The 25,860-nt window shown below is 23.6% G+C and overlaps 1 protein-coding gene across 2 annotated transcripts in view; it reads left to right on the top strand.

Annotated features, from left to right (window-relative positions):
• Positions 1-24,367, top strand: part of LOC122502531 (roundabout homolog 1-like) — a 510,500-nt gene extending 486,133 nt beyond the window's left edge. For both annotated transcript variants that reach the window (XM_043612639.1, XM_043612640.1), the window contains exons 4-10: positions 9,691-9,821; positions 10,030-10,296; positions 13,305-14,098; positions 14,467-14,697; positions 14,836-15,174; positions 17,090-18,749; positions 22,974-24,367. In XM_043612639.1, the coding sequence (XP_043468574.1) occupies positions 9,691-9,821; positions 10,030-10,296; positions 13,305-14,098; positions 14,467-14,697; positions 14,836-15,174; positions 17,090-18,749; positions 22,974-23,134 (3,583 nt within the window). In that variant the 3' untranslated portion in view covers positions 23,135-24,367. The remainder of the gene's footprint in view (positions 1-9,690; positions 9,822-10,029; positions 10,297-13,304; positions 14,099-14,466; positions 14,698-14,835; positions 15,175-17,089; positions 18,750-22,973) is intronic.
• Positions 24,368-25,860: the final 1,493 nt, after the last annotated feature.

Here is a 25,860-nt window from a genome sequence, read left to right as displayed (position 1 = left end):
TTGTTTCGAAGAATTTATTAAAATTTTAGGAAATAAATTAATCTTATGTAAATATTTTGAAAATAATTAAATTCTTTTGAGGAATTTAATTATAAATTTGTTTTTGAAAAGAATTGACTTTCTGCAAAGAATTTTTCTACTTTATAAAAATAATTCAACTGATCGATAAGAATTTATTAAAATTTTAAGGAAAAATTGAATTCTTTTGAAGAATTTTATAGAAATATTTGAAAATAATTAAATTCTTTTAAGAAATCCATTTAAAATTGTTTTTGAAAATAATTGAATTTCTGCAAAGAATTGTACTATTTATAAAAATTCAATTGTTCCGAAGAATTTATTCAACTTTTAGGAAATAAATTAATTTTATCTGAATATTTGAAAATAATTCAATTCTCCAGAGGAATTCAATTAAAATTGTTTTGAAAATAATTGAATTCTTGCAGAGAATCTTATCAAAAAAATTTCAAGAGAATAATTGAATTCGTTCGAAAAATTTTTTTGTTTATGAAAATAATTGAATTCTCGCGATGAATTTTATTGAAAAAGTTTAAATAAAAATCCTAATTAAATTCTTTTGAAGAATTTCTTTAAAATTTTTTTTAGTAATGGAGATTTTTTAATAATTGTAATTGAAAATTTTGAAAGCAATTGAATTTTATGAAAAAGAATTAAGTTAAAATTGTATTGAAAATAATTTTATTCTTGAGAAGAATTTTATTATTTATAAAAATAATTAAATTGTTCCGAAAAATTGATTAAAATTTAAGGAAATAAATTAATTTTATGTTAATATTTTAAAATAATTAAATTCTTTTGAGGAATTCAATTATAAATTTGTTTTGAAAAGAATTGAATTTCTGCAAAGAATTTTACTATTTATAAAAATAATTGAAATGATCGAAGAATTTCTGAAAATTTTAAAGAAAAATTGAATTGTTTTGAAGAATTTTACAGAAATATTTGAAAATAATCAAATTCTTTCTTGAAATTCAATAAAAGTTGTTTCGAAAATAATTGAATTCTTTCAATTTTTTTGACGAATATATTGAAAAATTGCATTTGTAAGTAATTTAATTTTCATATATAGAATTTTTTTAAAAATATTTTGAGAATAATTGAATTATTTTTAAAGAATTTTAAATTTTTGTTGAAATCGAACTTTATGGGAATTTTTGAAAATAATTAAATTCTTTCGTGTAATTTTATTTAAATTGGAATAAAAAATTCTTTCGTGAAATTTTATTAAAATTTTTTTAAAAATAATTCAATTATTTGCAAAAAATTTTACTATTTATAAGAGTAATTGTATTTTTCCAGAGAATACTATTATTCATATGAAAATAATCGAATTCTTGTGAAGAATTTTAGTATTTATAAAAATAAGTGAATTCTTTCGTAAAATTTTATTAAAATTTTGTTAAAAATAATTGATTTTTTTGCAAAAAATTTTACTATATTTATAAAAATAATTGTATTCTTCCAAAGAATATTATTATTTATATGAAAATAATTGAATTCTTGTGAAGAATTTTATTATTTATAAAAATAATTGAATTCTTTCGTGAAATTTTACTAAAATTTTGTTAAAAATAATTCAATTTTTTGCAAAAAATTTTACTATTTATAAATATAATTAAATTCTTTAGTGATATTTTATTAAAATTTATTTTAATTTATTTATATAAGAATAATTGAATTCTTGCTTAGAATTATATTTAAATTTTTGAATTTATAAACAATAATAATTAATTTTGTACTTATAATAAGTAAATTTTAAAAATTTTGACTATGAAATTATTTTAAAATTTATATTTGAAAATAAAAAATTTTCTAATTTGCATAACAATAATAAATTGAATACAATGTATACGTAGAAAATAGAAATCACAAAAATAATAATTTTAGAAAGTAGAAATCAGTTATTTTATGCTTTAGCTAAAAATTCAATCTGCGTTTTAATTTTCAAAATTCTCTTCACACAAAGCATATAAAATTTAATATTTTCTTCTCCAAAAAACAAAAAAAAAATTACTAAGTCAACAAAAATACGTAAACATTTTTTGAATACAAAAATTTCATTTTTAAAAAAAAATTTATAACTCCTGAAATTCAATACTAGATTTACTTTTGAATGCCGCCAGCAAAACTCGCGAAAAACTTTTTTTGACATCTATATATTCATTTTGATTGAAAACAGTTTCATTTCACACATATATATATAGTTATGTAAATTCACATACGCAGTGAAATTAATTACGTGTTGCAAGAGAAATATAACGAATTAATTTTCACGAGCTTTTTGTATAATGATATAAATTATCGAAAAAAAAGAAAAAAGTGTCTCTGAAAGTATTATAAACACACTATTTTAAGAGACATGACAAAATGTATTTTTATTTATATATTTATATTTATATATTATTGGCTATATAATTATATATAGTAAAGTTGTCTTTTCGCGTACCGTTAATTAGCCACTTTATTGGATTATGGGTTCCGAATGATTTGATTAATGGCTACAATTAATTTACTCAGGAAAGCGATAAATACGTGGCTGTTAAAATATATATATATATAGAAAAAATGTGAGGCGGACTTTAACAACTAAATAATCGAGAATAATTAATTCACCAAAGCCAAAGAACTCGCAGAAGCAGTTAAAGCTCACGCTGACAAAGTAACTGCTATTACTATTCATTTTTAAACACCAACTGTCCACTACCTATTAGGAAACTTTAGTTTAAGTTTTGCAAAATATTTTTTGTCAAAGGAGGACAAAAAAATAAAAAAAAAATGTAAAAAACTATAAAGTATTATTACCAAATAACTAAAAATATATAAGGTAAAAATTGAAGAAGGAATCTGAAAAATAGAAAAATAATTTTAAAAAAAATAGAAATAATTGAAATATTAAATAAACAAATAGAGAAAAATAGACATTTTTTTTAATTACTTACTTAGCTTCTATTTTTATTTATTAATTTTCAGTTCTATTTTTCACCATTTATTCATTTCTTTTTATTTTTTTTTTCTACAAAAAATTTTTTCTATTAAAAAGAATATTATTATTTATATATATAATAATAATTGAATTCTTGCTTAGAATTATATTTAAATTTTTGAAAAATATACACAATAATAATTAATTTTGTACTTAATAAGTGAATTTAAAAAATTTTCATTATGAAATTATTTTAAAATTTATATTTGACATTTACTTATAATTGACAATTAATTAAATTATTTAATTAAATTCTATAATAATTAAAGATAACCGAGTGATAAAATCATTGTTTTATATTATAAGAATATTATTACAAGTAACTTTTTCAAAATTATTTTCATCATTTCAAATCAATTATTATTTTCTACAATTTTTAATTATTTTTTATGAAAATAATTGAAAAAATTTTATTATTTATAAAAATAATTGAATTATTGCGAAGGAATTTTAAAAAAAATTTGTAAATAATAATAATAATAATAATAATAATAATAATAATAATAATAATAATTCCTGAGAAATTTTTAATGAAAATAATTAAATGTTTTCGTACTTATTTTTGGGAATTTGAAATTGATTTGAAGATAATTTAACTTTATGGGGAAGAATTTTTTTATTTATAAACAATTGGGATTTTGACGAGAATTTTTTTTTTTTTTTTTGAATTTGAAAAATAATTGAATTTCATGAGAAGAATTTTATCAGTTTTGAAAATAATTGAATTTCTGCAATTATTTGTAAGTTTTCCAAAATTGAATTTTTGTTAGTGTTTTCAACAAAGAATTACAAATTTTTAAATTCTATTATTTTTCAAATTTGTTAATTTTGTCCTAAAAAGTTATTGTTTGCTAGTTTATAATAATTATTAATAGTTAATAAATTAACTATTATTTATTATTAAAAATATATTTAATAATATAATATTATAAAATAATATAATAATAAATATATTTACTACATTTATAAGTACCAAAAGATAAGAAATTATGATTATATTTATTAATTTCAATTCATAATTTATTTACAGTGTAAAAATTTATTAACAATAAATAATTAAATTTCTGGAAAATAATATTTTTTTCTCTGTATTTTTTGTTATTTGATAATAATATTTTTTTTTTAATAATAATAATGATTATTTTTTTTTTTGAAGGAATTAGAAAATGAAGTATTTAATACAGAGGATGACTGGAGTTAATAAAGTGAAATTGTGAGATTGAAAATATTTCCGTCAAAGGGAAGTCAAATGCAGCTTATATTTTAAAGGATGCAATTTAATTTCTCTAGGTGAAGCCCATCTAATTCCTTGTATTTTCTCTCTTTCTTCTTTTTTTAATTTCTCTCTCTCTCTCTCTCTCTGTATTATATGGATTTAATTAAATATATATGGGCAATTCTACGTGAGATTTCAGTCGACCTCTTAAAATCGGCCAAAAATATTTTTTTTCTATTCTGTATTGAAAAAAAACAGATACGTATTTTTTTATTATTTTTTTGGAGGCCAAATTTTTGAGTTATGAATTTTCAAAATTTTCGCTTTTTAAATGTAGCTATATTTTTAATGTAGATAACTCAAAAAATATTGCTTCTTTTCATTTTTTGACAAGAGAAAAAAAATTTTGTTTTTCTTTCTACTTTTGAATAATCATAACAAAAAAATTTTTTTTTCATTTTTTATTAAAAAAATAAAAAAAATTTTTAAACAAATTAATTTTTTTTAACTTTGGGTATGATAAATTTTTAATTTTCTTTTTCTAAAACATACCTGGAAATGATAAGAAGGTTTTGCAAAAAGTTTCAGAGTGGGCCTGACAAGTTTGATGGGTCCAAAAAAAAAATTAAGCTGTCCGTGCAGGTCGCACGCACGTGGCACAATGGGATTTTTTTACAATTTATTATTAAAAATTGTCTAGAGCCTACAAATTTTATCGGATTTTGATTATTATTGAATTTTTAGGCTCTAAACAATTTTTAATAATAAATTGTAAAAAAGTCCCATTGTGCCACGTGCGTGCGACCTGCACAGAGAGCTTAATTATTTTTTTGGACCCATCAAATTTGTCAGGCCCACTCTGAAACTTTTTGCAAAACCTTGTTATCATTTCCAGGTATGTTTTAGAAAAAGAAAATTAAAAATTTATCATACCCAAAGTTAAAAAAAATTAATTTGTTTATAAAATTTTTTTATTTTTTTAATAAAAAATGAAAAAATTTTTTTTTTGTTATGATTATTCAAAAGTAGAGAGAAAAACAAAACTTTTTTTCTCTTGTCAAAAAATGAAAAGAAGCAATATTTTTTGAGTTATCTGACATTAAAAATATATCTTCATTTAAAAAACGAAAATTTTGAAAATTCATAACTCAAAAATTTGGCCTCCAAAAAAATAATAAAAAAATACGTATCTGTTTTTTTTCAATACAGAATAGAAAAAAAATATTTTTGGCCGATTTTAAGAGGTCAACTGAAATCTCACGTGGAATTGCCCATATATATATATATAAATATTTTATATATACGATAAATATACGAAAATTAAAACAAAATGAGCGGAAAATATTTCTGGTCACTGGGTATAAAAAAAATTATATAATATAATTTAATTTTCCAAATAACATATCATATATCCAGAAAAAAAAAATAAACTGATTGTGTGTATATTTAAAAAAAAAAATATTTTTGCCTCAAAAGAAAACTTGAATACAGGTTTCTTTTGAAAGATTTCTATTAGCAAATTTATCTGAGAAGCTTTTTACGTCACAAAAAGAAACTTGCGCTGGACTTTGCTGCTCTCTCTCTCTCTCTCTCTCTCTCTCTCTCTCTCTCTCTTTTTTTTTTGCGACATTTTTCGTTGCTTTTTCTTTTCTTTCCCTTTGACTTTTTCAAGAATACATTGCAACTGCCTTTAAACTCATTGCTTCTATCTTTCTTTTTTTCTATTATATATACATACATACAAAAAAATGATGCAGAATTACTTTTGAAGAATTACTTTTGCAGAATTACTTTTGAAGAATAAAAAAAAATTCCTTTTTAGAAATGAAAAATTCCCAACAAATTATATGTAAATTCGAAAAATTAAAATTTACTTCTCTGAAAAATATATAATTATATTCCAGTGAAATATAAATACACATGTATATATTTATTATTTATTTTATTTAGGAAAAAAAAATTATTTTGAAAATAATTTCTTTCAATATTAAAAATAGAATTTTCTTCAAAAATAGAAAAAAAAGATAGAAACAAAAAAAAAGGGGAGAATTGAAAGAAAAAGATATTTTTGATCAAAGTTTTACATTTCTTGACAATAAGCAAAAATATGGGGGTGGGGGGGGCGAATGAACAAAAGAAGGAAAATATTTGTATTTTTTTTTATGAGGTACACTCCCTCCCCTTGTGTTTAACAACTGGTCCAGAGATGAGTAGTGGAAAGAAACTGCCAAGAGGTATTTCGAACAACTCGCGCAGTGGGAGTGAATCCGAATATAATGAGTTCGTCTTCCTCCTCAACGAACGGACAAAGATAACGCGGACAAGAATAACGGGAGACATCCTTTAGCGCCATTTTCATGCAAATACGCAGTAGATTACGAGCTCTTGTGTCTTGAGATTATTCTCTCATTGGTCTCCGCTACTATATATGTATATATATTGTACCTAAATCTTTATTTTTATTTGTCCCCACATTATTTAACATTCAACGAATCAGAAACCAAAAAAAAAAAAATCTAATTTTTATCCCTAAAAATAGTAGAGAAAAAAATTCTCTACTTGGAATAAAAAAAGGCAGAGAAGAAAAATTTATATTTTTTTAATTGTGTTTTTATTTTTAATTTTGTATTATTTATTTATCTGCTTTTTACTTTTAATTTCCGTAATATATTTTTATCGCATTTATTTCAATTTTTCTATTTTTAATATTTATTTATTTTTTATTTTCTATTTTCCACTTTCTAAAATTATTATTTTTCTCATTTCTATTTTCTACATACAGGTTTTTCTTTTGTAAGATTTTTTTTTCTATTAGCAAGTTTATCTGAGAAGCTATATATATATATATATACATGTTATTCAATTTATTATTATTGTTATTCTTTTACAAAAAGAAAAGAATGAGTTTATGAACAATATTGTAATAAAAATTTTTAAAAGCCATTTGTAGATTTATTTATGTAATTCGAAATCAAATAAATTTAAATTCGATGAGAAAAAAACCGGGAAAAATTATGTCAAAACAGAGAAATAACCAGGAATTTTGTTCAACGAAAATAGTGGACACCCTAAATTTTTAAATAATTAATTGTTTTCAAGTATTTTGTTACAATTTTTGAAAATCAACTTTTTGAAAAATTTTCATTGCAAATTTTGGAAAAAAAATGGAATTATCAAAAAAAAATGTTTAATGATGTAAATTTAAAAATGAAAACTAATGAAAATTAGCTTCTAATTTCATAAAATTCCATATTTTTAAGTATTTTCAATTAACATATTTCCAAAAATTTAAATGTATGGAAAAATTTTTTAAATTTTACAAATTATTTTTAACATTTTGGAGAAAAAAATCATGTTTAAAATTTTTAATTAAAATTCATCAAAAAAATTAATTAATTTTTTGAATTATATAAAAAAATTCTTTTAATTCAATTGTTTTTTGAAAAATTAGATGAGAATATTTTTAAAAAACTAATTATTCGAATTGTTTTCTAATAATTTTTTTAAATCCAATTACCTTCCGACAATGTGAATTAAAAAATTAATGAAAATTTACTTTTTGGATTTATTTTTCAGAAACGCATGGTCCAGTTTATAATTAAAATTCTTGAAAAATTTGATCATTATTATTTATATTTTTCAAAAATTCAATTATTTTTAAGATTTTACCAAATTTTAATTGTTTGGAAATTTTTCAAAATTGAAAAGCTATTATTTTTTTTATTTTAAAATATTTTTAAAAAAATAATTGTGAGAATTTTTTTATAATTTTTAAAAATATGATATCTTAATAGCTTAAAAAACTATAGAATTATAAAAAAAATTGAGTTTTTGTTTTTAAATAACTGAATTCTAGAAGAACTTTTGGAGAATTTTTTAAATTAATTGATTCACAGATGAAGTTTAGTTAAAAATTGTAGAAATTAATTGAATTCAGAAAGGGTTTTATTTATATTTTTTAAAAATTCAAAATTTTACCAAATTTTAATTGTTTGGAAATTTTTCAAAATTGAAAAGCTATTGTTTTTCTTATTTTAAAATATTTTCAAAAAAATTAATTTTGAGAATTTCTTTAGAATTTTTTGAAAATTTTATATCCTAATTAGCTTAAAAAATTATACAATTATAAAAAATTGAGTTTTTGTTTTCAAATAATTGAATTCTAGAAGAACTTTTGAAAAATTATTTAAATTAATTGAATTCAGAAAGGGTTATATTTGTAATTTAGAAATTATTAAAATATAATTTTACTGGTAATTTCAACTAATTTATTAGTAAAATTTAATAATTCAAAAACAAAAAGTCAGTCACTAATTTAAACCAATTAAACATTTTTACTAATCCTGTCATTGTTGGTTAAAAAATATTTTACAAGAAACTGAAAATTTATTGTGTTAAAAAAATATTTTTATTATTTCATTTAAAATTTATTTATATTTTAGCCTGTCTAACACTGAATTTTACTACTTAAATTCGAAATTTATTTGTCAGAATGGAAGATGGTTTGTCTGACCATAAATGACTTTTACCACTGGTTCAAATTTCTTTACAAGAAATAAAAACTCATGTCTTACTAAAACAGTATTTTACTACTGATTTGAAATTAGTAATTTTATTTTTTAAAAAATAGAAAATGTTAAAAAAAAATTTTTTCTGACTAAAATTTGTTTTTTTTACTATAATTTATAAATGACTAAAATTAAAAATCGAAAATCAAAAATTTAGTCTAAAAATTACTTTTTTTTTGCACTAAAAGAATCTTTTTCCAATAATTTTTCTGATTTAATAAGAAATTTTTTTTAAATCTTATTTTTAAATCTTATTTGTTTAAAAATAATTTTCCGGTTATTACCTAGTGATTTTTTAAAAATCGTTTTCTATTTTATTTTTTAAAAATCTATTTATTCATGGCATGGAGAATAAAATGGATAATGGATTGGCGCGACTAATAGAAATTAAATCGAGCCGCACTCCTGGCACGAGGCTGCATCTCGAGACTCGGGGGATTCGCGCTCTCGCCGCTAAAATTAATTGATACTATAAATTAGAGGACACAATCGAGAAGCTATTGATTCCCTTACTATAGTCCTGCACCTCTTCACCTCTCTCTCTCTCTCTCTCTCTCTCTCTGTAAACCGCCTCCAACTTCCTGAATTCCGATGCCTATAGAATAGCATTTAATACAAACGATCTACATATAATCATCATCGATCCCATGAAATTGTCGAGACGCGCAATATTCATTAAGATATCTGAGAAATTATTTAAAGTTTATAAAAAAAAAGAAAAATTCAATTTCTCTATAGTTTAGATTTTGTATTTTCTATTTGTATAAAAATATTTCAGAGCAAAAAATTTCTGTCGATTTTTATCGACAGAATTTTAATATTTTTAATTTAATTTAATTAATTAATTAATTAATTTTATTTTATTTCATTTTTAATTTTTAATTTTTTTCGAATTTTTACAGAATAACTCTTGTCGATGGAGGAAATCTGATGATATCGGACGTGAGGCAAACCGATCAAGGAAAATATCAATGTGTCGCTACAAATATGGTTGGAGCGAGAGAATCAAAAGTGGCCGCTTTAACCGTTCACGGTAAGAAGAAATTTTTATTTCTACTCGAATTAAAAAATCACACTGAAAAAAAATTATTTGATTCAAATAACCGATTAATTGACCGATCAATTAAATATTTAATCGAATCAAATAATATTTTTAATTTAAATTTTAAATTACTATTAAAAACTTTAGAAATTAAAGTAGAATATTTAAAAATAAAATTTAATTAATTTGTTCTTTTCAGTGAAACCATTTTTCCACTTGGTGCCATTGAATCAAACAATATTGACTGATCAAACTGCCGAATTCGCCTGCCGCGTCGGGGGCGATCCAATGCCCGAAATTCTCTGGCGACGAAACGATGGAAAAATGCCAATCGGCAGGGCTCACATTTTGGACAATAAAAGTCTCAGGATCGAGAGGGTCACCGCTCAGGATCAAGGTGTCTACATTTGCGACGCCGAGAATGGTGTCGGTGCCATTTCCGCAAGCGCCACTCTCACCGTTCATTGTAAGCAGAAAAAAAATAATTAATTCCTCAAACTATATTCTCAAGACTTTTTTTCTAAGTCTCTTAATTAAAAAAAAATTTCTCGAATTAAATCAGGGTGGTCACAAGTTTTTCAGTTTACCAACTTCCCTATGACAATTTATGAATTTACTGACATTAAAATTACTTTCTTTGACAAAATTCTTTTTACAGGAAAATATGAATGTTTTATGGAAAATGAGTAAAATTTATGAATTCAAATAATTTCTAAAAAATAATTATATTTTAATAATTTCTAAATTACAATTATAACCCTTTTTGAATTCAATTAATTTCTACAATATTTTCCACTAAACTTTGACTCAGAATCAATTAATTTAAATAGTTTTCCAAAATTACTTAATAGAATTTAATTATTTAAATACAAAAACTCAATTTTTTATAATAATTGAAACTCTCCGCAGTTTTTTAAGCTATTAAGATATAAAATTTTCAAAAAATTATAAAGAAATTATCACAATTAATTTTTTTTAAATATTTTAAAATAAGAAAAACAATAGCTTTTCAATTTTGAAAAATTTCCAAACAATTAAGGTAAAATCTTGAATTTTTAAAAAATGTAAATAAAAATGATCAAATTTTTCAAGAATTTTAATTATAAACAGAACCATGATTTCTCAAAAATAAATCCAAAAAGTAAATTTATATAAATTTTTATATTTACATTGTCGGTAGATAAATTGAATCTTAAAAAATTATTAGAAAACAATTCTAATAATTAGTTTTTAAAAATATTCTCATGTAATTTTTCGAAAATAATTGAATTAAAAGAATTTTTGTATATAATTTAAACAACTAATTAATTTTTTTGATGAATTTTAATTAAAAATTTTAAACATGATTTTTTTCTCCAAAATGTTAAAAATAATTTGTAAAATTTAAAAATTTTTTCCATATATTTGAATTTTCTGATTCACTCTAAAAATTATTAGATACACAAAAAAATGTTTTATTAAATTTATTTACTTTCTTCAAAAGAAAAAAAAAATTTTCGAAAACATCAATAGTTTTATTTAAAATAAATATTTAATCATTTTTTTTTTATTGGAAATAAGATGTTCAAAAATTCTAAATTCAAACCTTTTCAAATTGAACAACTTTATAAAACATAAAAAATAATCAAAATTATTTGTATCATTTCAATTTAATTAACATTTTCTAGAATTTTTAACAAAAATTCTACTTTAAATCAATAACATCAATTATTATTCAATTAAACTTTTTCAAAAAAATTAATTCTACAGAATTGTTAGTTAAAAGTACGAAAAACAATAATTTAATTCTACGAGAAATCAATTATTTAAATACAAAATAAAATAATATTGAATGTTTCTTAAAATTTAATTTTTACGAAGAATTGTATTAACAATTTTTGAAAATAGGATTTAATTTCTTTTAAGGAATTTAATTAAAATTTTAATGAAATTTATTATATTAAAGAATTTTATAACAATTTTTGAAAATAATTTGAAAACTTTTTGCAGAATTTTATTAAATTTTTTAAAAATAATTGAATTCCTGAGAAGAATTTAAATAATAATTTTTGAAAACAATTGCATTCATGAGAAGAATTTTCTTAAAATTTTTAAAAATAATTGACTTCTTGAGAACAATTTAAAAAAATTTTTTGACAGTAATTTAATTCTTGAGAAGAATTTCCCTATCTATTTATAAAGATAATTTAATAAATAATAATAATAATTAAATAATAATAATAATTTAATAATTCAATAAGATAATTTAATTCTTGACGAGAATTTTTAAAAAGTTTTGAAAATAATTTAATTTCTGCAAAGTATTTTATTACTTTTCAAAAGAATTGAATTCTTGTGATGAATATAAATATTAAAATTTTAATGAAATATTAAAATATATATTGTTATAAAATTCTTTAATATAATAAATTTCATTAAAATTTTAATATTTTGAATATTTATCAAAATAATTGAATTTTGGAAAAGAATTTTATTAAATTTTTTTAGAATAATTGATTTTATGGGATTTATTTAAGAATTTATGCGATTTTGTTGTTTATCAAGCCAATTTAAATCTTTTGCAAAATTACTTAAAAATTTTTGAAAATAATTGATTTTCTGCTACGAATTAAATGTTATTTATGAAAATATTTAAATTATTGCAACAAATTTTATTGTTTTATTGAATAATTGAATGTTTTTTAAAATTGAATTCTTTCCTCAGATTTTAATAAAATTTTTAATAATAATTGCATTTTTCAAGAAATTTATTTAAAATTGTATTAAAAATATTTAAAATTCTGCGATGAAAATAATTGAATTCGTAAATGAAATTTTATTATTTATAAAAATAATTGAATCTTTTCGTAGAATTGTATCAACAAGTTGTTTCTATAATTAAATGTGTTGATAAATTTTATGAAAATAGTAAATATTGAAATTCGTTGAATTACGATAAACTTTTGTAAATAATTGAAATGTTGCAAAGAATTTTATTTCATTTTTTGAAAATAATTGAATTTTTGGCGAAAAATGTTGCTATTTATAAAAATAATTGAATTCCTGCAAAGTATTTTATTAAATTTTGTTTAAATAATTGAAATTTTGCCAGGAATTTAATTAAAATTTTTGACAGTAATTGAATTCTCGAGAAGAATTTTGATATTTATCAAAATAATTGAATTTTAGAAAATAATTTCATTAAAAATAATAATTGATTTTATGGGGAGAATTTTGTTGGTTATCAAGATAATTGAATTCTTTTGCAGAATTACTTAAAAATTATTGAAAATAATTGATTTCCTGCGACGAAACTCGCACGAAAATAGGGGAAATTTTCAAAATAGGGTACGTTTAGAGGCCAAAATTAAAAAAGGGGACTTTTAAGGAAATAGGGGACAGACTGTGAAGCCGGACAATAAAAAATTGTTTAAACAATTTAAAAATTTATGAAACAAAAATTTCCGTTACTAAAATCGTAATTTTTATTTTCAGCTCGTCCGGTATTTACCAACTTTCCCAAGGACGAAGCCATAAGCACGGGATCAGACGTGACATTCGCGTGTTCAGCGCGTGGTGCGCCGAAACCATCAATTTTTTGGACCCGCGAAGGCTCACAGGAATTAATGTTCCCTGGCAATACATATCAAGAGCGTTATACAATAACCGAAGAGGGTAGTCTTCACATAAAGGGAATTATTCGCAAGGACGAAGGCCACTACGTTTGTAGTGCAATAAGTCAAGCGGGCGCCAGCACTGCCACTGTATTCCTTCAGGTGACGTCGACCGAGGAAATACCACCGCCAATTATCGAATTGGGACCAGCGAATCAAACACTCCTTCTAAAGAGCACTGCCACAATGCCTTGTCGCGCTGTCGGCACACCAAATCCAAAAGTAAATTGGCACAAGGACGGTGCTTTGGTAAAATTGGGAAGTCGCATAACAATGGCCAATAATGGCACCCTCTTCATTGAGGATCTACAGACAAGTGATTCGGGACTTTACACTTGCATCGCTTCATCGGAATCTGGTAACACTTCCTGGTCAGCGGCATTGACTGTGAGCTCGTCGACGACACTTCACAGTACACCGGATATTGCCGCCTTACCACAAAATCCAAGCAAACCGCGAATCGTTAATACGACGAGTAATAGTGTCACATTGACCTGGAGTCCAGGTCACGAGGGTCAGAGCAAAATTATTGGCTATAATATCGAGTATTTCAGCAGTAATTTGAACACTGGATGGGTGCTCGCTGCAACTGGAATTACTGATGACACTTACACTGTGAGTGGACTTTTTTTCAAATTCATTTTCATAGAATCGAAATTTAATTAATTTGTATACACCCCCCGGGGGCTCATTGATTCGGAGTTTCGATATTTCCCAATTAATGATAATTCTCCGTTTTAGACGAATTTAAATCGAAGGGACATTTTGATTGGAGTGGATTTTTAATATCAAAGAGGTTTTAAATTAAGAAGACTTTCACTTGATTAAATTTCGCTGAATATAAATGAATTTCTGGTTAATTAAATTTTTACTCGATGTCGAATTTGTTTCACTAAATTTTCATTCAAATTTCTGTTTAACTAAATTTTTATTCAAATCGAATTTCTATTTGAGTCAAATTTTAATTTTAATTCGTTTTTCAGGTCATTGATTTGAAACCGGACACAAACTACGTTTTCTTAGTTCGAGCAGAAAATAGTCAGGGTTTGTCACTTCCCGGTCCAATGTCAGACGTCGCTCACACGGTGACCGCAAATCAACATACAGTGCCTCAGATAGAACTCATCAGAGCAAGAGATCGTCTTAACAGTGAAATCCTTCACTTGAGAGACGTTCAATCGCTCAGCAGTTCAAGTGTCAAAATTATGTGGGACGTAAGTACCAAAATTTTTTTTAATACCCCTCCTCCTCCTCTCGCTTCTAAATTTCCAACAAAAATAATTATTATATTTTAATGAATTCGAATTATTTATATATTTTTAATATAAATCATTAATTTTGTATTTATCTAGATACTTGGAGCTGCGGATTTAGTGGAAGGTCTCTACATTCGTTATCGCGAGGCGTCAGAAAAGCCCGAATATCAAATGGTGACAGTGTTGAATGCCGGTGCAACGAGTTATGTTTTAACTAATCTGAAAAAGTACGCACGATACGAATTTTTCCTTGTTCCATTCTACAAGACAATTGAGGGACGTCCGAGCAATGTAAAATTAGCCACAACTCAAGAAGATACGCCCTCCGGTGCTCCTGAAAACGTTCACGTTGGAATGATCAACATCACGTCTGCATTCGTTCGTTGGTCACCACCACCAAAAGAGACACAAAATGGCCAATTAGTCGGCTACAAGGTGCGAATTTCATTTACAACTTCCTTTTTGTCCTCTCTTTTAATTTACCAATTAACGTCCACATATTTTTTTATTTGAAATTTTTCTATTTTATTTAAAAAAAAAAAGAATAAACAGCATTAACTTGGAAGAAAAATTCAGAATTCTGTTTTGAATTTAAAAAGAATTGTTTTTCGAAAAAATAACAATTCTCTGATTTTATTTTCAGACTTTTCACTTGATAATTAATTTTTAAAATGTAGCTTTCAAACTAAGAAAAAAAACTAGACGACAAAAAAAACTCGTTTTAGACATTTTACAAAACTAACAAAAATTTTATTCTATTTTTTTCTTGACTTTTTCCTAATTTTCATCAGAAATATTTACTTTCCTCTTATTCTTTTCTTATTTAAATTTTTAAAAAAATAATTAAATTTTGCAAAGAATTTTATTAAAAATTTTGACAATAATTGAATGTTTTCGTGGTATTTTATTAAAATTTTTTTGAAAATAATTGAAAATAATTCCTAAAAAGCATTTTATTATTTATAAAAATTAAAAATAACTGAATTCTTACAAACGATTTTATTACAATTTTTTTAAATAATTGAATTTCCAAAAAGAAATTTATTACTTTTAAAAATAATTGAATTCTTGTGATGAATATTAATATTTTTTTGAAAATAATGAAATTTTGCAAAGAATTTTTATAACTATTTTTATAATTAAAATGACAAAAAAAATTGAATTTTAGGGAATAATTATGTTATTTATCTTTAATAATAGAATTCTTTCGAAGAATTATTTATGTAAATAAAATTGAATTCTTGGGAAGAATTTTATTAAAATCTAAAGGAATAATTAAATTATTTCAACAAAAAAATTGTATTTAAAATAATTGATTTCTTTGGAAACAATTTTATTAAATTATGTGAAAATAATTGAATTCTTACAAAGAATTTTGAAATAACATTTTTTTGTAAATAATTGATTTTTTCGAGGAGTTGAAATCAAAATTTTTAAGAATAATTACATTTTTTTGAGAAATTTCTGCAAAATTGTATTAAAAATAATTGAAATCCTGCAATGAATTTTATTATTTATGAAAATAATTGAATAGTTGCTAAGACTTTTATTAAAATTTTCAAGAATAATGGAATTCTTGTGGAAAATTTTATTTGTGAAAATAATTGAATTTTTCTAAATTAATTTAAAATTGTATTAAAATTAAAAATAAATTAAATTCTTCGATGAGCTTTATTATTTATGAAAGTAATTGAATTATTGTGAAGAATTTTATAAAAAATTTTGTTAAATAATTGATTTTTTTTAAAAATGTTATTCTAAATTCATTGAATTCTTGTGGAGAATTTATTATTTATAAAAATAATTGATTTTTGTATGTATTTTGTTAATTTTTTTTTTTTAATAATTGAATTCTTTTAGCGAAATTTTATGAAAATACTATAGATATTGAAAATAATTGAATTTCGAATATTTTTGAAAATAATTGAATCTCTTTAAAGAATTTGATTATAATTTTTCAGACTAGTTTTTTATTTTTATTTTTTCTAATAATAATCAAGTCTTTCGAAACGTTGAAGTAACATTAAATAAATAAAGTAATATTAAAGAAATTTTATTAAATCCTTCGAAACAATTCAATTATATTTATAAGTAGTAAAATTTATTACAAAATTAATTCATTTTTTTCTTAATTCGTTATAAAATTTTTCGAAAGAATTCAATTATTTCCTAAAATTTTATTAAAACTCAATAATAAAATGTTCAATTTAATTATTAACAAACACGATTATTTTAAAAGTTTGAAAAAAAATTGTTCATAAAATTCAATTATTTTCAAAATTTATTAATTGTTTGTTAATTTATTAATTTATTTCTATATTATTAATGTGTTTGTTGTAATTTTTTACAGATTCAAATAAAGAGCAACAGTAGTAACAAAATTTTGGGGCAAATGTCATTGAACGCTTCGACGACATCGGTGATTATAAACAGTCTATCGACCGGAGGACTTTATACAGCGAGGGTCGCTGGATTGACCCGCGCCGGTATCGGTCCCTTCTCGCCGCCAACACTTTTGAACATGGACCCCGGTCAACTGTCTCAAGTTCCGCCGCGAACGGATCCAAGTCACGGTGGAATGTCCGTCGTCAGGGAAACTTGGTTCCTAATTCTGATAATCACAATGGTCTTCACGATAATAGCGGCCCTCTTAGGAACCCTATACGTCCGACGAAAGCAAGCAATGAGCAAACAATTGGGCCACCTGAACGTACCTGTAGGAACCGCGAACGACATTTGCCAATTGAATAAAGATTCCCTCTGGCTGGAGCGAGGTTGGCGACCAACAAACACTCTCCAGAGTTCCAATGACAAAGACTGCGAAACAAAATTACTCAACAATCAACCACTCCTAGCGCCGGGCATCGTCAGTATGGCAGGTTCCGAATACGCCGAAGTGAATCTCACAACATTCTACAACACCCGCAAACAAATTCAAGCACCACCCGAACCATACGCAACAACAACATTATGCGTCGCGAATCCAAGTCCCGAATCAATGGAGACCAGCGGTCAAAAATCAAACTCCAGCGATTCCTGCGTAAAGCCCGATTACTCGAGTCTCGATTCAAATCAAGATCAGAATAAATCGACAATTTCGCCCAGCAGCGATAACACCAGTGTCTACACCGACGAGAATATGGAGATCCAACGTAGACCGCAATACAGAATTAATGACGGCAATTCCCAAACAATGCCAAATTGGTGTGACATGCTACCACCGCCACCCGAGCATCCACCGCCGGCTTCTTCAAATTCACTCGCCGCTCGCTTACAACATCAATCATTCAGTCCCCATCTTGCCAAAAGGAACCCACAAAGCGACATGGAGGGACACTCGAATAATTCCCAAAGTCCACCAACACCTCCGGTTCGAATCGGACCCGCATTCTCCTCATCGCCAATGCCATGGAACTCCCAGTCTCACGATGTCGCTGCAAGTCTCCACCAACAAGGCGGCAGGTACACAACCCTACCGCCTCAAACAAACCCCCCACCTGTACCCTCCTTCCCCCAGGGCTTCAATCACTACGACTTCAAGACCCAAGAAAACGAGTACGAAAGTGGTTCGGTTATTTACGGTCATCAGAATGGAGGCGATGATTATCGAAATCATGATTCGTACAATAAGCGTACGAATCATCGAATGGATCTCGACGATGTTTATCGACACAATGAGGAAATGTTTAGAAATGAAAATTTATATCATCCGGAGAATGATGAGTGGGATAGAAAGTCATGCGACTCGAATACACATTCGGATATGTGTTGCTCGTGCTCTGAGTCGAGTTGTCTCTACGCTGACACTATGGAGTATAATAGTCAGTTTCAGCCAAGTTGCACGCACAACCGAGCTAATTCGAGGAATAGAAATAATAGAAGTCCCCGTAGAAGAACGAACAGGACAACTTCACCGACGTACAGCAGCGAAAGCAATTATTCATCTATTCCCCAGAGGCAGTGCGGTCCTGTTAATTCACAAGAGAGACTGAGGCACAACAGAAGTAAAGGTAGAGCAACTGCAATTCAGTTATAAATATTTTCTCAACTCTTAATAATATATCGTTACAATTTCAATTTTTAATTTGAACCATCTTTATTAAATTTTTATTTTCAATCAATTTTTCAAATATGTAATTAGGTACTTATTACTTCACTAAAAATTATTTTTTATTTTCTTCCAAATTCAAGCAGTTTGTTAATTAATTTCTTAATTAATTTCTCTATTCATTTATTATATAAATATAACACTGGGTTACAAAAAAATGGTCATGTCGTGTTTATTTAAAATTTACTGTGTTTATTGAAAGTTTAGGTGTCACAGAATAAGAATATACCAGAAAAACTTTTTTTCATTCGGTCATTCCCTTAAAAAACGAGTTTAAAGTCTCAAAAAACCGTATTTTTAGCACTTTTTGAGGCAGCGTAACAAGAAAACGCAACATGATAAAAATCTCTACAAAAGCTTAAATAAAAGCTTAAACCTTCAACTTTAAGGCTCAGAACTGAAAAGTACTTAAATAAGCACTGAAAACCTGCAGTCACTATCTGAAATTATCAAAAAAGCTGGGTTAGGTAGCACTTGGTAAAAATCAATTTCCCTAACCGGATTCGGTTGCAAATTGTTATTTTAGGTTTTTGAGGTTTCTAATGACGAATTGGAACTTAGATTTGAAAAATTTCAAAGTGGCGGACTCAATTTTTTAAAATTATTAACGCAAATTTTGAAAAATTGAGTGAATTCATTATTTTCAGTCCGCCATTTTGAAATTTTTAAATCTAAGTTCCAATTCGTCATTAGAAACCTCAAAAAACTTCAAATAACAAGTTGCAACCGAATCCGCTTAAGGAAATCGATTTTTACCAATTGCTTCCTGTTCTAGCTTTTTTTGACAATTTCAGGTAGCGACTGCTTAATTAAGGAGGTTTTCATTGATTATTTAAGTACTTTTCAGTTCTGAGCCTCAAAGTTGAAGGTTTAAGCTTTTATTTAAGCTCTTGTAGAGATTTTTATCATGTTGCGTTTTCTTGTTACGCTGCCATAATAAGTGCTAAAAATACGGTTTTTGACACTTTAAACTCGTTTTTTTAAGGGAATGACCGAATGAAAAAATGTTTTACTGGTATATTCTTATTCAGTGACACCTAAACTTTCAATAAACACAGGAAACTTTGAATAAACACGATATGACCATTTTTTTGTAACCCAGTGTAATTCTTCACTGTTCAATTGTTTTTCAAAATCATTTCAGTTCAATTATTCTAGAAATTCAATTATTTTACAAATTTCATTTTCTTTGTATGGTAATTAATATATTTTGAAATTAAAGTTATTTCAAAATTATTTTTATGCTTAATGATTCCATAACTTTAATTATTTTACAACTTGATTCTACAAACAAATTAATCTTTATATTAATAATCATTGTATTCCGGTAATTTGTTCTCAGTTTGAAGTTAGTTGTTTGCTTTTTTGTTACTTAAGTTTTTAAATATTTTTCTTTTCAAATATTTTCAATTTTAAAATTAAAGTACATTAAAAATCATCGGAACTGTTGCAAAGAATTTTATTAAAAAAATATTTGATATTAATAGAATTCCTTCGAAGAATTTTACTATTTAGTAAAATAATTCAATTTTCGCGAAAAATTTTGTTAAAATTTTTGAAAATTCTAACTAAATTCTTTTTGAAGAATTTTCTTTGAATTTTTCTTTAAATAATAGAGTTTGTTTCTTTAATAATTTTAATTAAAAATTTTAGAAAATAATAAATTACATTTTTTCAAAGAATTTATTAAAATTTTAGAAAATAATTAAATTCTTTTGAAAAAATATTTAAAAAATTTTTAAAATCGAATTCTGTCATGAAATTTTAGTAAAATTGTATTAAAAATAATTGAATAATTGAATTATTATTCAATTATTCTTTAAATATTAAAATTAAATTTTTTCAAAGAATTTATTAAAATTTTGAAAAATAATTGAATTCTATTGAAATTTTTTATACCGAATTAAGAAAAAAAAATTGGATTCTTTAGTGCAATTTTTTTTAAATTAATTGAATTTTTGCAATTTTATTTTATTTATTTATAAATATAATTGAATTGTTTGGAAAGATTTATTAAAATTTTAGAAAATAATTGAATTTTTTCAAAAAATTATTAAAAAATTTTTAAAAATTGAATTCGGTTATGAAATTTTATTAAAATTGTATTAAGAACAATTAAATAATTGAATAATATTCTTTGAATATAATTAAATTTTTTCAAAAAATTTATTAAAATTTTGAAAAATAATTTGAATTTTATTGAAATTTTTATACCAAATTAATAAAAAAATTGAATTCTTTTGTGAAATTTTTTTGAAAATAATTGAATTTTTTCAAAGATTAAAATCTTAAACTATTTTAGAAAATAATTGAATTTTTGCAATGAATTTTACTATTTATAAATATAATTGAATTGTTTTGATAAATTTATTAAAATTTTAGAAAATAATTAAATTTTTTCGAAAAATATTACATTTTTTTTTAAAATTGAATTCTGTCATGAAATTATATTAAAATTGTATTAAAAATAATTGAATTTTTGCAAAGAATTTTACTATTTTTTATATATATACACATTTTTTCAAAGAATTGATTAAAATTTTTAAAAATAATTGAATAATTGAATAATATTCTTTAAATATAATTGAATTTTTTAAAATAATTTTTTAAAATTTTGAAAAATAATTGAATTTTATTGAAGTTTTTTATACCGAATTAAGAAAAAATTCAATTCTTTCGTGAACTTTTTTTGAAAATAATTCAATTTTTTCAAAGATTAAAATCTTAAACTATTTTAGAAAATAATTGAATTCTTTCGAAAAACTTTATAACGAATTAAGAAAAAAATTGAATTCTTTAGTGAAATTTTTTTGGAAAATAATTGAATTTTTGCAATGAATTTTACTATTTATAAATATAATTGAATTGTTTCAAAGAATTTATTAAAATTTTAGAAAATAATTAAATTTTTCCGAAAAATATTCTTAAAAATTTTTTTAAAATTGAAATCTGTCACGAAATTTTATTAAAATTAATTGAATTTTTCTGCTTTTTAAATGTAATTGAATTTTTTTAAAGAATTTATTAAAATTTTGAAAAATATTTGAATTCTATTGGAATTTTTTATACCGAATTAAGAAAAAAATTGAATTCTGTTGTGAAATTTTTTTGAAAATAATTGAATTTTTCCAAAGATTAAAATCTTATAGTATTTTAAAAAAAAAATAATTAAATTCAGTTATTGTATTGAAAATCATTGAATTCTTGTGAAGTTTTTATCACAAAAATTTGAAAATAATTAAATTCTCGCAAAGAATTTTTATTGCTTATGAAAATAATCGAATTCTTCCAAAGAATGTTATTAAAATTTTCAAAAGTAGGTAATTTAATTTTTTGCAAGAATTTTATTAAAATTTTTAAAAATAATAAAATACTTCCATAAATTCTATTATTTAACAATGTATTTATTCTAGAAATTGTAAAATTTTTTAAGTAATTAAACTTTTAAAATTGTTTTTCATGAGAAATTTATGCTTTAAAATGTTATTTCTTAAAGTTTTAATTGACTTTATTAATTGAGTTCATTGGGTTCTTTAAATTCGATTGTTGTAAAACTGAAATAATCAAATTTACTTTTCATGAATATATTTGTTTTAAAATGTAATCTTAAAGTTTTAATTTATATTATTAGTTCAGTTCTATAAATTGGATTATTGTAAAACTCAAATAATGAATTTTTATAGAAATTCCTATCAGAAGAAAAATATCGTAACATTTTCAAAATTCAAGCATTTTCAGACTGATTTGTTTCTTTAAATTCAATTATATTTTAATATTAAAATTCCTTTTCCCATCTGAACAATTCTTTAAATTAAATAATTTTTTCTCAATTATGGAAAAATTTTTTTCAAATATATTTTAAAAAATGTCATTGTTAATATAATTTTTTTTTTTAATTTTATTTGTTTATTTAAAAATAAGTTCCTAGGGCTAATTTTCTTTTAATTTAAATTTATATTAACTATTAAGGTTGAATTTAGTTTCAATTATTTTAATTTAGTTTTAAATTTAATTATTTTCAATTTACAAGTAGCAAAAAAATCGATTTCACATTCGAAAAATCTCGTAAGCGTATATAAAATAGAGAATTTTATTTAACTCCTATCAATTTTGATGATTGTTCCAGATAAAGTGCCCAGTTTTCCACGAAGTGCTGGCTACCAACAACATAATTCATCAGCTTCAAATACAATGAGCAGCTCGGGAAGTCAGAGATATAATAAATTAAATAGCCTCTTCATGGGAGGCAATAATCCGAACGCAACTTCTGAATTACGTGATAGCTAAGTCTTTTATATAGGAAAATAATATAAAAGAGACTCACAGTTAAAAGGCCTTCGATAATAACGATCCTCACAATATCGTAGTTGGTCTACTTCCATTTCAAAAATAAAAGAAAAGAAGAAAGAAATAAAAGGAAAAGGGCTGTTTCGTGTTGAAAAGGAGAAAAAAAAATGACACACTTGTCATTGATTTCACCAGTCGAATTGGGTCGAAAAAATACAGGCAGAAACGACTTATTCAATCTGGTCGCGTGCAGCTCGAGTACTTTGGTGTTGGTTCCTCACGATTTTATAAATAATTGACGAAAAATGACATTTTTTTTTATTTTTTGCTCCCAAGGTACTTTATGAATAAGTGCTGCACGTGGTTGGTTCTCTTAAACTAATAATAAAAACTCTGTAAATATAGTTACTCATGAATCTCAAAAATCGTAGTCCATTAGAATCCCACGAAAAAAGAGGAAAACAGCTTTTCAATCTTTAATGAAGAAATTATCTATTTCTTCCGCTAATTTTTTATTTTCATTCTCATATTACATTTCACGATTTGCAAAACGATTTTGTCCCCGCAAATTGTGTCATGTACTTAAAAAAAAAATGTCGTGACTTGAACGATAGTATTGTTGACATTGCATTTTTTTAACAATAGAGAATCATTTTTTGATTCTTCAAAAGCAAAGACTGTATAAAAAGTGATCAATTTCTTCTCCTTTGCATTTACGCTTAATCACGTCGTTTCACTTTTTAATCTCCCCCCCACTAAGATATTTAATTTCTTCTTTTTTTTGGTAAAGTTTTCTTTTCTATTTATTCCCTTTTTTCCAAGTAATAAAATTTTAATTTCTCTTACACACGAACTGAACATTAATTTTGTATTCAAAAAGTTGGACAGCTTTTAAGAATCTTTCTCTCAATAGATAAACTTGACAAATTTACATAATGCAAAAGCTAATGAAATCAGTTCTCAACAAACTCAATTTTACCTTCACTGCCGTTAATCATACAAAATATACCGAGTATAAAAAAAATACTAATTTTACTTTTTTTAATGGTCCTTTTGCCATGAAAAAAATGCAAATTTGTTAAACTTCTGTTTAGGGAAAAATAAATGAAATTCGGAAAAAAAAGAAGAATGAAAAATCGGCGTGCATTTCTTCCAGAACAAAAAATAATATAGCAATGCATTATAAATATATAAATAAATATATAAATATTAAAAGTACGAGTCTAAGGTGTATAATCATATCAATGGTTTTGTATACATTGTACAAAGTTAATTAATGAAATTAGTCATTAGCTTTTAATTTACACATCATTAACACGTACGCGCTGTAGTAACGTAAGCGAAAACTAAAAGGAGTAAATTTTATATATATATGTAATATTAATACCAATGCTCCAAAAGTTAAGTGAGAAAAGTGAAAATTTTATTTTTCACAAGTAAAGAAAAAAGGTTGCAAAATTTATTGCAAAAAAAAAATCCATATAATAAAAATATGGAAAAACGTCGAAATCTTAAAGATCGACGAATTGCAAACAATTTTTTAATTTCGATTATAATTTATTTATTCATTTATTTAAATCAAAACTTTTTTTTATTTAAACAAAAAATTAATATATTGTTACGAAAATTCGGTAAATTCTTAATCAAACGAAAAAAAATAGTGAAAAATTTTGTATTGTAGATAAAAAAAATTTTGTTTGGTATAAAAAATATTTTAGAAAAATTTATTCTAAAATATGATTATAAATATTTTTTTCAAATATTTTTTCAAATATTTTTTCAATCTTTTAAATACGTAACGCGGTTCTAAAAAATTTGTATGTGTAAAAAAATTGAGAACAAAAGTTCATACGATTTTTTTTTCAGAATCTTGCCGGCATTGTCGCCTTGCCTTTGTACATTTTAAATAATCAACTTTCAAGCATTTTTCAAATATTATACTTTTTAGTTTCAAAAAAATATTTTAAAAAGAATTTTAAATGCAAAAATATTTTTTAATATAAAAGATGTTTGTAACAAAAAAATATTTTGCAATAGAAAAATATTTTTCATTACAAAATATTTTGCAATAAAAATATTTTTCTATTACAAAATATTTTGTAAGAAAAATATTTTTAAATTACAGAATTATGTTTTTAAAATATTTTTTCAAAATATTCTCCAATTTTAAATAATATATTTTTATGTAGTTTTTACTTTTTTTTGCTTTTTTTTAACGAAAGGTGTTATTATTATTTTATTGAGAAAATGATATAAAGGGAAGTATTTGTGAAAACAATCCATAAAATATTAAGATATAAAGAGCATCCACTTTACAGCCGTATAATCGCTCAAATTCAAATGATAATTTGTATATTAGATAACAAAAAAAAGTAAATAAACTGCCAGAATATGCATACTAAATTGTAAATCTTTTTAGATCGTATTAAAAACTAGTATGCGAAGAAATTACTCAGACAAAGAGATTATTATTTAAATTAACTGCTACGAGTGTGAAATTTAGCAAAATCGTCAAGTGTGTTTTCAGTAAAAAAGTATTTTAACTTTAATTAAAATTAAAAATTAATTAATTAATTTTTCACTGAGAAATAAAAAAAAATAACTGTATTTTTTAACAAATTTGAAAAAACTCCATAAATTTTTATATAAAAAAACAAGTTTTTAATTACAAAAAGCAAATATTCTTGTAATTAAAATAAGACGAGGCAAAATATTGTCAATTTGAT

The sequence above is a fragment of the Leptopilina heterotoma genome, unplaced genomic scaffold (assembly GCF_015476425.1).
Source record: "Leptopilina heterotoma isolate Lh14 unplaced genomic scaffold, ASM1547642v1 Lhet_232, whole genome shotgun sequence".
NCBI classification, from domain to species: Eukaryota; Metazoa; Arthropoda; class Insecta; order Hymenoptera; family Figitidae; genus Leptopilina; species Leptopilina heterotoma.
This window is presented reverse-complemented; position numbering and strand designations above follow the sequence as displayed.